The sequence below is a fragment of the Eucyclogobius newberryi genome, unplaced genomic scaffold (assembly GCF_026437365.1).
Source record: "Eucyclogobius newberryi isolate DKJ021-1_F unplaced genomic scaffold, fEucNew1.0.hap1 SCAF_6, whole genome shotgun sequence".
In the NCBI taxonomy this organism is placed as follows: Eukaryota; Metazoa; Chordata; class Actinopteri; order Gobiiformes; family Gobiidae; genus Eucyclogobius; species Eucyclogobius newberryi.
This window is the reverse complement of record NW_027316278.1, coordinates 4,555,964-4,571,296: the sequence shown is the minus strand read 5'-3', so window position 1 is coordinate 4,571,296 and position 15,333 is coordinate 4,555,964. Positions and strand designations below refer to the sequence as shown.

Sequence of the window (15,333 nt, the reverse complement as noted above, 5' to 3'; positions counted from 1 at the left end):
GTCATACTGCCGGGTACGGGCGTGTCATACTGCCGGGTACGGGCGTGTCATACTGCTGGTACGGGCGTGTCATACTGCTGGTACGGGCGTGTCATACTGCCGGGTACGGGCGTGTCATACTGCTGGTACGGGCGTGTCATACTGCTGGGTACGGGCGTGTCATACTGCTGGGTACGGGCGTGTCATACTGCCGGGTACGGGCGTGTCATACTGCCGGGTACGGGCGTGTCATACTGCTGGTACGGGCGTGTCATACTGCTGGTACGGGCGTGTCATACTGCTGGTACGGGCGTGTCATACTGCTGGGTACGGGCGTGTCATACTGCCGGGTACGGGCGTGTCATACTGCTGGTACGGGCGTGTCATACTGCTGGTACGGGCGTGTCATACTGCTGGGTACGGGCGTGTCATACTGCTGGTACGGGCGTGTCATACTGCTGGTACGGGCGTGTCATACTGCTGGGTACGGGCGTGTCATACTGCTGGTACGGGCGTGTCATACTGCTGGTACGGGCGTGTCATACTGCTGGGTACGGGCGTGTCACTCCGCCGTTTTTTTTTCTCAGTTCTGTTGTTCTGTGTCCCTGGTGTGATGTCACTTCCTGTCCGGTGGGCGGGGCCTACTCAGAGTTAGATAAATATCTGAGTTCCAGGTCTTGATTCACAGATTGACAATGACCTCTGCTGGACAAATGAGGCATTACACCCTCGCTGGGTCACATGATTGGACTGAAACATCTTAAAAGAGTGAAAATGACAGTTTCCTCACACAGGCCACGCCTCTCACTATGACAGTTTCCTCACACAGGCCACGCCTCTCACTATGACAGTTTCCTCACACAGGCCACGCCTCTCACTATGACAGTTTCCTCACACAGGCCACGCCTCTCACTATGACAGTTTCCTCACACAGGCCACGCCTCTCACTATGACAGTTTCCTCACACAGGCCACGCCTCTCACTATGACAGTTTCCTCACACAGGCCACGCCTCTCACTATGACAGTTTCCTCACACAGGCCACGCCTCTCACTATGACAGTTTCCTCACACAGGCCACGCCTCTCACTATGACAGTTTCCTCACACAGGCCACGCCTCTCACTATGACAGTTTCCTCACACAGGCCACGCCTCTCACTATGACAGTTTCCTCACACAGGCCACGCCTCTCACTATGACAGTTTCCTCACACAGGCCACGCCTCTCACTATGACAGTTTCCTCACACAGGCCACGCCTCTCACTATGACAGTTTCCTCACACAGGCCACGCCTCTCATTATGTCACCCTGCTGCTCAGGCTGCTGTTGCCGTGGTAATGAAGCGTGCGCTCTGTTTCAGGTGCGGGACTCGGCGCAGTCCTTCCTGACGGTGCAGGTCCCTCTCTACGTGTCCTACATCTACGTCACGGCTCCTCGAGGATGGGCGTCGCTGGAGCACCACACGGAGATGGAGTTCTCCTTCTTCTACGACACGGTGCTCTGGAGGACGGGTGCGGCCACGCCCTTCACAACATCTGACCTTATGACATGGCCACGCCCTTCACAACATCACCTCACTATACAGTTAGTTAGTCAGCTAGTTAGTTAGTTAGATAGTTACTTTGTTAGTTTGTTTGTTTGTTTGTTTGTTTGTTTGTTTGTTTGTTTGATAGTCAGTTAGTTAGTTTCAAGCGTAGTGGGATGAAGCATATATTTTTTGTCTTCTCATCACTTCCTTTGAAACTAAATTGTACTTCCTGCTTTATGTTTATCCACCTATTAGCCATATGTCAGTATTTTATTTCAACACTCTCACGCTCCCAAAAGTCATATTCTCCTTCTCATACGTTAGAGCGCCCCCCACAGGTCGCACCACTCACTGAACTTAATGCAGTTAAGATAAATATATTTAGAATTTAGCTTGAGCCTTTGAAATGTGAAGATTTAATTTGCAAAGACAGAACCTGGAGTATTATTTTAACTGGACTTGTCTTTTGTCTTTTGTCTTTTGTCTGGACGCACGTCTGTTTCCGCGGTGACGTTGGTGCGATTGTTGCGTCCTCAGGGATCCAGACGGACAGCGTCCTCTCGGCTCGACTCCAGATCATCAGGATCTACATCCGAGACGACGGGCGACTGGTCATCGAGTTCAAGACGCACGCCAAGTTCAGAGGTACACGCAGTATAAGTACATGCAGTACAAGTACACGTAGTACAAGTACACGCAGTACAAGTACACGCAGTACACGCAGTACAAGTACACGCAGTACAAGTACACGCAGTACAAGTACACGCAGTACACGCAGTACAAGTACACACAGTACACACAGTACAAGTACACGCAGTACACGCAGTACAAGTACACACAGTACAAGTACACGCAGTACACGCAGTACAAGTACACGCAGTACACACAGTACAAGTACACGCAGTACAAGTACACGCAGTACACGCAGTACAAGTACACGCAGTACACGCAGTACAAGTACACGCAGTACAAGTACACGCAGTACACACAGTACAAGTACACACAGTACAAGTACACGCAGTACACGCAGTGCAAGTACACGCAGTACACGCAGTGCAAGTACACGCAGTACACGAAGTACAAGTACACGCAGTACAAGTACACGCAGTACAAGTACACGCAGTACACGCAGTACAAGTACACGCAGTACAAGTACACGCAGTACACGCAGTACACGCAGTACAAGTACACGCAGTACAAGTACACGCAGTACACGCAGTACAAGTACACGCAGTACAAGTACACGCAGTACAAGTACACGCAGTACAAGTACACGCAGTACAAGTACACGCAGTACAAGTACACGCAGTACAAGTACACGCAGTACACGCAGTACAAGTACACGCAGTACACACAGTACACGGGGCACACGCAGTACACACGGCACATGCAGTACATGCAGGGTACATGCAGTACACGAAGTACACACAGTAAATGGTAAATGGTCACATTTATATAGCGCTTTTCTACCGTCAAGGTACTCAAAGCGCTTTACATCAAGGAACCAGTCACCCATTCACACACACATTCACACCCCAGATATACGCAGACACTGGGGGGCAAGTTGGGTTAAGTGTCTTGCCCAAGGACACAACGGCAGTATTCACATGAGGCAGCTGCGATCGCACCGCCAACCTGCGGGCCAGTGGATCTGACCGCTCTGACTGAGCGGGGAGTCGAACCGCCGACCTTTGGATCAGAAGACGAGCACTCTACTGAGCTACTGCCGCACAGTACACGCAGTACAAGTACACACAGTACACGCAGTACAAGTACACGCAGTACACAAAGTACACGGGGCACACTCAGTACACACGGCACATGCAGTACATGCAGGGTACATGCAGTACACGAAGTACACACAGTACACGCAGTACAAGTACACGCAGTACAAGTACACGCAGTACACACATTACACGCAGTACACAGAGCGGCTGGTCGAGACGCACGCCAAGTTCAGAGGTACAAGTACAAGTACACGCAGTACAAGTACACGCAGTAGAAGTACACGCAGTACACGCAGTACAAGTACACGCAGTACAAGTACACGCAGTAGAAGTACACGCAGTACACATGGTACACGCAGTACACAGAGTACACGCAGTACACAGAGCGGCTGGTCATCGAGTTCAAGACGCACTCCAAGTTCACAGGTCCATGATGTACACGCAGTACACGGGGCACACGCAGTACACGCAGTACACAGAGCGGCTTGCAATAGTATTCATACCCCTGGCACTTCTCCACATTCTGTCACGTCAGTGGAAGAAAAATTATACATGAAGTATTCAGGCCTGAATCAATACTTTATGGAGCTGTCACCCACGATGGACTGAACATTGCTCCGTGAGATGTTTGCGTAACCTGACGGCGCTTTAAACGTCTCCACATCGTTCTCTCTGACCCGTCCGCCGTGTCCTGACCCGTCCTCTGTGTCTGACCCGTCTTCTGTGTCCTGACCTGACCCGTCCTCTGTGTCTGACCCATCCTCTGTGTCCTGACCTGACCCGTCCTCTGTGTCCTGACCCGTCCTCTGTGTCTGACCCGTCCTCTGTGTCTGACCCATCCTCTGTGTCCTGACCTGACCCGTCCTCTGTGTCCTGACCCGTCCTCTGTGTCTGACCCGTCCTCTGTGTCCTGACCCGTCCACTCTGTCCTGACCCGTCCTCTATGTCCTGACCCGTCCTCTATGTCCTGACCCGTCCTCTGTATCCTGACCCGTCCTCTGTATCCTGACCCGTCCGCCGTGTCCTGACCCGTCCGCCGTGTCCTGACCCCTTCGCCGTGTCCTGACCCGTCCGCCGTGTCCTGACCCGCCCGCTTTCTCCTGACCCGTTGTGGTGCCTCCCCAGAGGTGGTGTTTCGAAGGTGCGTTGGGTAGACAAAAGACAGCTCGCTTGACACTGCTTCGTGATTTAGAAAATGGTTTTAATCATGAATAAACAGCAGTCAAATACAGATGTCGACAATCTGGGTCCCTTCATAGCCGAATTGAGAAAGGACCCCGTTCCTTCGAATATGGGCGCTTTTATACATTTCAAAGACAAAGAAAACTCCCTCATGATCCTGGGCCGCACACGAGTCCAGCTGTATACAATTTTAAGGCTACCGTCTTACACTCAAGAGAGGTCAGAAAATTAACCTACACATTCTTCATCGCCCCGTCACTCAACCAAATTTCCTGTTTTTCTACCAGGAAGCCTCTCCTGTTTATCCTACACATTCCTATGCAGTTTTCAGATACTTCACCGTCCTCTGTGTCCTGACCCGTCCTCTGTGTCCTGACCCGTCCGCCGTGTCCTGACCCGTCCGCCGTGTCCTGACCCGTCCGCCGTGTCTGACCCGTCCTCTGTGTCCTGACCCGTCCGCCGTGTCCTGACCCGTCCGCCGTGTCTGACCCGTCCGCCGTGTCCTGACCCGTCCGCCGTGTCCTGACCTTCCACTTTAGAACCGTTTACCACTTTGTGTTGACGTGACAAAATGTGGACGAACCCTTTTGAAAACTCTCTGATCTCAAACACATTGTAACCGCCCGTGTGCCCCCTGCAGGCCAGTTTGTGCCGGAGCACCACACCCTGCCCGGGCACAAGTCCCGCCTCATGGCCCCGGATCATTTGGGGGGGATGGAGTTCGACCTGCAGCTGCTGTGGAGCGCCCAGAGCTTCGACTCGCCGTACCAGCTGTGGAGGGCCACCAGCTCCTACAGCAGGTCAGAGTCTGATTTAAAGCACAACCAGGGCACATTTTCACCTCATTGAACGTCTTTTAAGCCCCTGTGATGGTTAAATGTGTGTTTTCGGGGCGTTTGAAGTGTCCGCCGTCGCCCCCTGCTGTCTCTGATCGACCCGAAGACAAACTCTCCAGAGAAACCCTGGCTCTTTTTTTATATTCTGCAACGTGACATGTTTTTGTGTGATTATACTGCTTTAAAGGACACATATTATGCTACATTTAACCCTGTTCTAACACTGTTCCTCATGTAGCATTTAGCTTCAGTCACAGTTTGATAAAGTCTTCTCCCCTCCGAGCCTCAGAAACACTCCGTTCTGAATCTCCTCGATGTGTGATATCATATTCCACCTGTGACGCGGCTCTGAGAATCTTCTGCTGCATGTTACAATACAAATAATGCAAATCCTTTCGTTCTACTTCCATCTTATGCTAATACTTTGTGTGGTTGTCTTGACGATGATTCCGATATAACCCTAACACTGCACACAATACTGTCTCTCGTAAACAGGAAGGACTATTCGGGAGAGTACACCGTGTTCCTGATCCCGTGCACGGTTCAGCCGACTCAGCCGTGGATCGACCCCGGGGACAAGCCTCTGTCCTGCACCGCACACGCCCCGGAGAAGTACGCCACGTCCCGACACGCCCCGCCATGCCATGCCCCTTTGAGCTGAAACACACACGTCATTACACTGTACAACATGAAAGTATTGCCCCTGCAGATTCAGCATGTTCCTGTGTTTAGGGCCTGTCGGCTCGTTTATGAAAGAAAGGGCAAGAATCAGAATAGTTAGAATGAATCAAATGTTTAATCTCTGTTGTACAATTCTAATACAGAGATAACAGAGCGCTTACCATCTGACCCTATCGAAGGTGACGGCGACTTACACGGGCGCTCCGGACGCGCTGCTTTCCCTGCTCTGCTCCTACATTTATAACATTTCGATATAGGGCGTAATATGAAGGGCAACGCCTCTCTCAGTATTCTTCCACTCGCCGTTTTGTCGCACAGCGATGACCTTGAGCTCGTCTGCCGCTTCCTTATCTAGGAATGTGGTCTAAGGCCCCTTCACAGTTTCAGCACAACTTAGAATGACTAAGTTTAATACAATCTAGCAAAGTTAATATATTTGGTGTTCCCTTCAGGCCGAAGTCGATAATCCTCGGTCGACTAGAAACGCGTTCTGCCGCTCGATTAGCCGACAAAAAAGGGGGCGATGCAAGAAAAAAGATGAAAACACTGCTTATTTATATGTGTAATGACAGAATAAACTCTTAAATCGTGAGTTTGATCTGCCTTTTTACACATAAATACCAAAAAGTACCACATTTGTATCCAACGTACATCTACTTTCTGCTGTTGTCCCATAAAAATCATTATAATCTAAATAAAAGGATCGACTAATACGCCATCGACCAATTGAACAGCCGTATTGTGTTGTTGGTTGTCGTGGTTTGTGAGCGTGTGCCGTGTTGCCAGGTTCCTGGTGCCCATCGCCTTCCAGCAGACCAACCGACCTGTGCCCGTGGTTTACTCCCTGAACACGGAGTTTCAGCTCTGCAACAACGACAAGGTGTTTCTGCTGGACCCGGGCAGCGACGACGTGACCGTGAACGAGATGGACTACAAGGGAGCCTTCTCTATGGGTACGCTCTGAAACTCCCTGAAACAGGACCAGACCAGGCCTGAAACAGGACCAGACCAGGCCTGAAACAGGACCAGACCAGGCCTGAAACAGGACTAGACCAGGCCTGAAACGGGACCAGACCAGGCCTGAAACGGGACCAACATGTCTATGAACGAGGTGGACTCACATTTCGTCCAAACTGGTTCACGTTGATCCAAAGCAAATGTTTTCTTAATAAATTCAACCTAAACCGCATCTAAATCCTACTTTTTAATCATGAGGCCGATCTCAGCGTTTAGTCATTTCCAAGCTTGAAATATCTTTTATACCTCGAGCTCCAAACTGCCCTCAACAGATATGACACAGCTGTTACCATAGCAACCAGACTGTAAACAAGAACCACACGCCACATAAACAACAACAGTTCTGATCTGACACACAATAAGATCTTAAAACACCTTTATTTAGTCCAACCATGGTTTAAACTGTCTCTGTGTCGCACACTGATGACATCACAGAGGGACTCAGCTCCACTTCCTGTCGTTTTGAACTCTTATTTTTCAACTGCATTTTAACAGAAGTAAAACTGCGATAAACGTTGACCACAGGTTCTACACCACCAAACTAAGTCAGAATTAGAAGAACATGAGAACCTTTAATATGGACTTTAAACGGTCGTAACCAGTGGTAACGAGCCTTACTTTACGAACTAAAACAGGACCAAACCAGGACCAAACCAGGACGCGTTTAGCCGCACCTGGAGCTTGGTTGAACCCCGGTCTCCTCGGCGCCCCCTGCAGGTCAGACGCTGTACGGCCGCGTGCTGTGGAACCCCGAGCAGAACCTGAACGCGGCGTACAGGCTGCAGCTGGAGAAGGTCTATCTCTGCACGGGCCGCGACGGATACGTGCCTTTCTTCGACCCCACGGGGACGCTGTACAACGAGGGCCCCCAGTACGGCTGCATCCAACCCAACAAGCACCTCAAGTACCGCTTCCTGCTGCTGGTACGCCGCCGTGACCCCCGCACCCGCCTCACCCGCACCCGCCACGCCCGCACCCGCCACACCCGCTGCACCCGCCACACCCGCCACACCCGCCCCCGCCATGATACTTAGCCGTCGTTACTTAAACATCATGTTACTAAAGGTCATGTTACTTAAACGTCATGTTACTAAAGGTCATGTTACTAAAGGTCATGTTACTAAGCATCATGTTACTAAGCCGTCATGTTACTTAGACGTCATGTTACTAAAGGTCATGTTACTAAAGGTCATGTTACTTAAGCGTCATGTTACCTAAGCGTCATGTTCCCTAAGCGTCATGTTACTAAAGGTCATGTTATTTAAACATCATGTTACTTATACGTCGTGCTACTTAAACGTCATGTTACTACAGGTCATGTTACTAAAGGTCATTTTACTTAAGCGTCATGTTACTAATGGTCATGTTACTAATGGTCATGTTACTAAAGGTCATGTTACTAAAGGTCATGTTACTAATGGTCATGTTACTTAAACATCATGTTACCAAAGGTCATGTTACCAAAGGTCATGTTACTAAAGGTCATTTTACTTAAGCGTCATGTTACTTAAGGTCATGTTACTTAAACGTCATGTTACTTATACGTCATGTTACCAAAGGTCATGTTACCAAAGGTCATGTTACTAAAGGTCATTTTACTTAAGCGTCATGTTACTTAAGGTCATGTTACTTAAACGTCATGTTACTTATACGTCATGTTACCAAAGGTCATGTTACCAAAGGTCATGTTACTTAAGGTCATGTTACTTAAACGTCATGTTACTTATACGTCATGTTACTTAAACGTCATGTTATCAAAGGTCATGTTACCAAAGGTCATGTTACCTAAGGTCATTTTACTTAAGCGTCATGTTACTTAAACGTCATGTTACTTATACGTCATGTTACCAAAGGTCATGTTACTAAAGGTCATGTTACCTAAGCGTCATGTTCCCTAAGCGTCATGTTACTAAAGGTCAGGTTACTAAAAGTCATGTTACTAAAGGTCATGTTACTTAAGCGTCATGTTACTAAAGGTCAGGTTACTAAAGGTCATGTTCCCTAAGCGTCATGTTACTAAAGGTCAGGTTACTAAAAGTCATGTTACTAAAGGTCATGTTACTTAAGCGTCATGTTACTAAAGGTCATGTTACTAAAGGTCATGTACTGGTTTGACCCGCTCCCTCGTGTCCAGGACCGTAAGCAGCCGGAGGTGTGCGACCGCTACTTCCACGATGTTCCCTTCGACGCCCACTTTGCGTCTGAAATGCCCGAGCTGCAGAGCATGAGCGGGATGCCCGGAGTGGACGGCTTCACCATGAAAGTGGACGCTCTGTACAAGGTGAGAGTTCTGACCAGCAACGCCTCGGCCAATCAGGTTTGAGTCTGTACAAGGTGAGAGTTCTGACCAGCAGCGGCCTATCAGGTTTGAGTTTGGTTTTGACTGTTATTATTATTATTTTTACATGTAATGAAATATATAACACAAGATTAAACAACAACAAACACGTGGTTTTGGACATTTTTAATTTTTTTTTAATTTTTTTTTTTTTTAATTTTAGAGACTCACATTTCAAACTGTCATTCGTGTCGTCCTTAAGTATCCATCACCGAGTCCATCGCAGGAGTTTTGTTTGTTTGAGTTTTGTTTGTTCACGTAACTGTTTTATATATTTATTTATGTATTATTCAGTTTCTGTTACGTCGCTGCCCTCTAGTGGCACGAATCATAATTATTTTCGGACGCGACTGGAATTGGCGCCAAAACAAATGTAATAAATAGATAAATAGTTTTGTATTTGACTGAAGTAAATGTTTCCAGGTGGAGGCGGGGCATCAGTGGTACCTCCAGGTCATCTACGTCATCTCCCCGGACGCTCGCTCGGGCTCCAGAGTCCAGCGCTCCGTCACCTACCAGCTCCTGCCCGAGACCCCACCCCGGACCCCACCCCGGACCCCGCCCCCGTCCAGGCCTCGGCGGGACCTGGTCGACCGCTCGGGCAAACTGGCGCTGGACGAGTCGCTCATCTACGACAACGAGGGCGACGCGGTAAAGAACGGCACCAACATGAAGTCGCTGCGCCTTGAGTTCATCCCCTCGGCCTCGTACACCGCCCACGTGGGCCGCTCGGTGGGCGGGAGCGTGGCGGCCGCCGGCGTGGTGGCGCTGGCGCTCGCCGCCGCCTGCCTCGTCGCGCGCAGGTGCCGGCGGGCGCGGCAGCACAAGCAGGCGGCCAAGAACAACGAGGAGTACCCGCTGAACACCAAGGTGGAGGTGTGCCTGGACAAGTGCGTGGAGAAGAACTTCGGGACCGGGCAGTGCGCCGCCAGGAACGTCAACGTCCTGCACCGGAACCAGGGCGTGGCCAAGACCAAGGTCAAGCAGGTGAACTTGGAGGTGAAGCTTCAAAACAACCTCAGCGACGGCACCGAGGTCTGAACGCAGTGACTCCTCCTCCTTTCGTGCTCCGCATAAAGTCCTATCTCGGCAAGTTAAAGGTTCATACGTTTGGAATTATAATAATACGTTAAATTAGCTGCAAATATAAGTTAAAACGCGCTGGAATCACAACTCAACGTGACATTAGACTATGAAGGATACTTGTGTTTTTGATCATCGTAGTCTGGACTTTACAGACTTTAAATCATAAAATCATAAATAAATCATAAAGAAAGTGGCAATATTAAATCAGAACGTCCAAAAGGAATAAATAGTGTTATTTTCATCACTAAAACACTTTATTTCTTAAAGGCGGTATGGACGATTTTTCGGTGATTTGAGAACGCAGGCGGAAGTGCGCATGCGCACTCCCCCGCGTGGACTGATACAACACACACGTGTGTTTGTTTATTAGCGCAACGGAGCGCATCGCATCTCTCGTCTCCCGTAGATTTCTGTCCACTTCTGCGTCAGCTCGAACTGTCTTTCTCCTTCTTCATTTTGCCCCGTACACTGAGAGAACTATATTATGATAGATCCATGCGCTTAGGCACGCGGAAACGTGGGGACGAGCCTGACGCGGCTGCAGGTGAACGATAGGTGCGTTTTATGATTGATACGTGGCAGGACTAATGATTTATCCACGCCACGAGGAATTTGATAACAAATTCGCTGAAAAAAATCGTCCATACCACCTTTAATATTCTCTACTCAGACGCCTTCAGTCGCCATATTTCAACCTTTAATTGGTTAAAATAGAATAAAAAAGTTGACTCAAGGGAAAAACTGTTGTTCCTCAGTTTGATGTTGAGATTATGTTTTTAGCATCGACCGGTTTTATTCATGAAAAATACTGCGTCGACCAAAACGTGTATTAATTCCGTTGTATTTGATATATTAAAGTATTTCTGTGGGACGAGTGTGAGTCGGCTCCAGGTTTGGGACCGAATCTTCCTTTTTTCCGTCACGTTTTAATCAGTCGGCCGAAGACGTCGTTTTAACGCGATAAATAAAGACGCGCGGCGAGTTCAGACTTCGGAGGAGGAACTTTGATCATATTTCACCTTGATTAAAAGTCTGTTTTGTTTAAAATCGAGAAATCAATCCTGAAAAGCCGTTTTCATTTCGTTTTTGAAAAGAAACAGTGAAAAAAAGGCACACATCTACACATTCATTTGCCACGTTGAGTTGTTTCGAGAGCGTTTCGTGAGCTAATTCTCACTTATTTGGCTCGCCTCGCCGCAGATCTGACCTGTAACTCTCCCGCTTGCCTCTGTGGAAGTAGTTCAATGTCATATCGTGGAATATTCGTGTAGTTACGGTGAGAACATTCAAATTGGTGGTGGAAAAATGTGAAAAAAAAGACCTCGTTCCATTGGTCTCCATGGAAACCGTTCAAACTTGCCAAGATGGTACTTTTTGTGGTGTAGCGCCCCCTGCATTTCAGAGCGAAGCACAACTGTAAATACTCGGATCATAATCTCGATCGTGCGTTTGCTTCGCCTTCGGCACGAGAAACGAAATCGCCGACGTCTGCTTTCCACATGAAAAAAAGGGGTGTGGTTTTTTGTTATTTTCTTTGTAAAGGGAAGTTTGTAAGTATTTTTATAACAAAAAGGGAACGAAGAGAAACCTCAGGAACCACAAAGCGCTCGCCTGTTGCTGCTGCTGCTGCTGCTGCTGCCGCTGCTGCTGCTGCGTTTCGGACGTTTGATCAGTTTTGGTTTTCGCAGAAACGGGATTCGCACTCGCGCACAGAGAGAAACCACCGCGATCGTCTACGAATGTTCTCCTCGCTCGATATCAAAGAAAACAAACCTGCTGCTAGTCGAAAGTCACTGGACGCCGAGCGTGTGGAAGTCGCTTCAACCGTAGAGAAAACGGCTCGATCGTAGCGACGCTGCAGCTGCTGAAGCAGCCCGCTGCAGGCGCCGACTCCCAAGTGCAATTACTGCTTACCTTTAGTCATGTCACGCTTTGTCCACGACTGCATGAGCAAATGAGCACAAATGTAGGGCCACTTTGGGGTAAAATGCCCCTAGGGTCGGTCCACTATAACAAAAAATGCCCCTAGGTCGGTCCACTATAGCAAAAAATGCCCGTGGGTCGGTCCACTATAACAAAAAATGCCCCTAGGTCGGTCCACTATAGCAAAAAATGCCCCTAGGTCGGTCCACTATAGCAAAAAATGCCCCTAGGTCCGTCCACTATAGCAAAAAATGCCCCTAGGTCCGTCCACTATAGCAAAAAATGCCCCTAGGTCCGTCCACTATAGCAAAAAATGCCCCTGGGTCGGTCCACTTTGACGTAAAATGCCCGCGGGTCGGTCGACTCATGAAAGATGACCCCGAGTTTTGCCTTACTGCCGTTGGCGCCGCTGTGAACGCCAATTGTCTTTGCGCTCGAACCGAAAAGTGCCATTTCAGAGAGAGATCTGGTCGAGACTTTGGGAATAGTTGAGCTCGATGGTCGACGAAAGCCAATGGGAAACGGACAAAAAGATGACAAAACTGAGCATTTGTATCATTTATATATATTCGCCGATGCCAATATTTTTTTTTTATACATATATAGTTTATTTTTTCAATGAATAAATCTACAAAACATAAATGCGTGACCAAAGAGAACGGAAAAGAACATTCAATCAAAGTACAGTTTTGTCAAATTCATCCTTTTTTAATACAATTTGTTCCGTTTTACGCAACAAATCTCTCAAATTCACTTTCTCTGGGATATGAAATGATTATGTGAACGTGTTTCAGCTCAATTCATCCTCTATATCCATTTTTTGCTCATTATAATGTTAAAAAAAGACAAATCTGATGCAGAAGGAACCAATTTGAACCAAAATGATGCAGGATAAAGCTAACAAGAGGATGGACAGAGAAAACGTGCAGTTGACTGTTGGTGCGAGCTGCAGTAGAGGGCGCTGTTGAGTTATTGGATGGAGTCATGGTTCGAGGAAGTGTGTAGCATTGTAGCATGTTGTGGTAGCGTTGTTAAAAACGATTGGTCAGGAAAAGTTCAAGTGAGACGCAGCACGTAAAACGCTGCAGTTTAATGTAAGTTTTAAATGTATTTTCTGCCACCGCTTTTAAAGCAGCTCCTTCAACCACGACAAACTGTACAATCTCTGACTAAACAGGATTTTTGACAAAACGTACAGAAGGATTTGTTGATTTGTCTAATTCTAAAATCTGATTTATTCAAGTAAAAAAAAATGAGACGCAACTTACATTTTTAGGCCAAATTTAAGTATTTTTTCAAATCTAATATGTCAACAAACTAACAGAGAAATTTAAACCGGCTCCGTCCATGTTTTAGATTGTGTAACATTTTTGCAATTTTTACAGTTTTTTCCAAGTTTTTTTAACCACCATTTATGTGAGTTAAGTTTTCAAATTGATTTCTTTAAATTCATTTATTTTTTTCCTGTTCACCTGAAATGTCTCGCCTTAATCCAAGTTTTAGATTTAAATGTACCAAATATTTGCAATTTTGGCAGTTTTTTTCACTTTTTTTGTTTTTTTTTAAGAAATTTAAGTTTTCAAATTGATTTTTTAAAATATATTTTTTCCCCCTGTTCACCTGAAATGTCTCGCCTCAACTGTAAAAATGTGTACGATCAAACGTTTAAGTTAAGTTGAGTAGGAGTCGCCAAATCTGTAAAACATTCAGAGAAAAAAACTTAAAATTTGCAAAAATCTCGACTTAAATCGAATTGAATTTGCCGTTCTTTATTTTCCGCTCTTCCCATTGGCTTCCGGCCGCTCCTCGACTCGCCTTCATCGCCCTGAAGCGTCTCCACTCGCTCTCTCCATTTAGTTTTATCGCTCGTTCATATATTTGTTCGTACAATGTGGACGTTCTGCACATCTCGCCTTACGAAATGTCCCACAAAATCCGCCCAAAGACGCGACGTTTTGTCTGTTTGTGTTGCTTTTCTGTCCTCGCTCTTCGGCGTTCGCCTTTTCCGATTACGTTAGCCTCTCGCGTTTGTACCCGCGCTCTTTTTAATCGAGCGTTTTCTCTTTCTTTCCTTCCGTCGGTGGGCGTCGCCGAGCGCTGCCGTGTGAACTCGTGCCTGTTTTAAAATGACACGTATATATTTTTGGTGCTATGGTTTTCCTGCGCCGCGACGATGCCTGTATTCGGTGCCTTTTTTAATAACAAAATAAACATGACATTTTTAAATAACAAACTGTGTGGAGCACTTTATTTGTGCGATTCCTGATGAACTGTGAGTGAAATGTGCACTAAGGAGAGCTCTGAGGAACCGGCCGACGCTGCACTTGGGTTTCTTTTCTTGAGTCTATTGTTAAAACGTGTTGAAAAATCACCGAGACGACACAGATCTCAGACAGAAGCCGATGTTTTTCTCTGACTTTTCGCTTTTTTTTTGCTGATTTACGTCGGATCTTTTGTCCCCGCTTCTGTTCTCCTTTTACACTTCGTACAATTAGACTTTTCTCTACGAAATGCAAATCAAACTAAACTAAAGACATAGAAAATCCCCAGAATATTCCTCCAGTTGTCACTTTTCAAAGGACGAGAATAGAAATATTTCAAGCCTTTGTGGTGTTTTCATTGATGATCTTGTTTAAAGGACACATATTATACTAAATGTACTTACTTTTTTCTCTCTTTTAACCTTGTTCTCGCTCTGTTCCTCGTCACAAACTCGTCTGGAGCACGTTCTGCTTCAGTCACAGTTTGATAAAGTTCTCTCCCCTCCGAGCCTCAGAAACACTCCGTTCTGAATCTCCCTGATGTGTGACGTCATAGTCGATCTGTGATGTCATAGTCGATCTGTGATGTCATAGTCGATCTGTGACGTCATAGTCGATGTGTGATGTCATAGTCGATGTGTGATGTCATGGTCGATCTGTGATGTCATAGTCGATGTGTGATGTCATAGTCGATGTGTGACGTCATAGTCGATGTGTGATGTCATAGTCGATGTGTGATGTCATGGTCGATCTGTGATGTCATAGTCGATGTGTGA

The 15,333-nt window shown here is 47.2% G+C and overlaps 1 protein-coding gene across 1 annotated transcript in view; it reads left to right on the top strand.

Moving 5' to 3' along the window:
* fras1 (Fraser extracellular matrix complex subunit 1) overlaps positions 1–14,502 on the top strand; it is a gene marked incomplete at its 5' end in the record, with an annotated part of 267,524 nt that extends 253,022 nt beyond the window's left edge. Inside the window, 8 exons of the mRNA XM_072432991.1 lie at positions 1,339–1,489; positions 2,044–2,151; positions 5,056–5,215; positions 5,747–5,863; positions 6,719–6,885; positions 7,667–7,872; positions 9,084–9,230; positions 9,711–14,502. Of these exons, the coding sequence (XP_072289092.1) occupies positions 1,339–1,489; positions 2,044–2,151; positions 5,056–5,215; positions 5,747–5,863; positions 6,719–6,885; positions 7,667–7,872; positions 9,084–9,230; positions 9,711–10,328 (1,674 nt within the window). The remainder of the gene's footprint in view (positions 1–1,338; positions 1,490–2,043; positions 2,152–5,055; positions 5,216–5,746; positions 5,864–6,718; positions 6,886–7,666; positions 7,873–9,083; positions 9,231–9,710) is intronic.
* Positions 14,503–15,333: the final 831 nt, after the last annotated feature.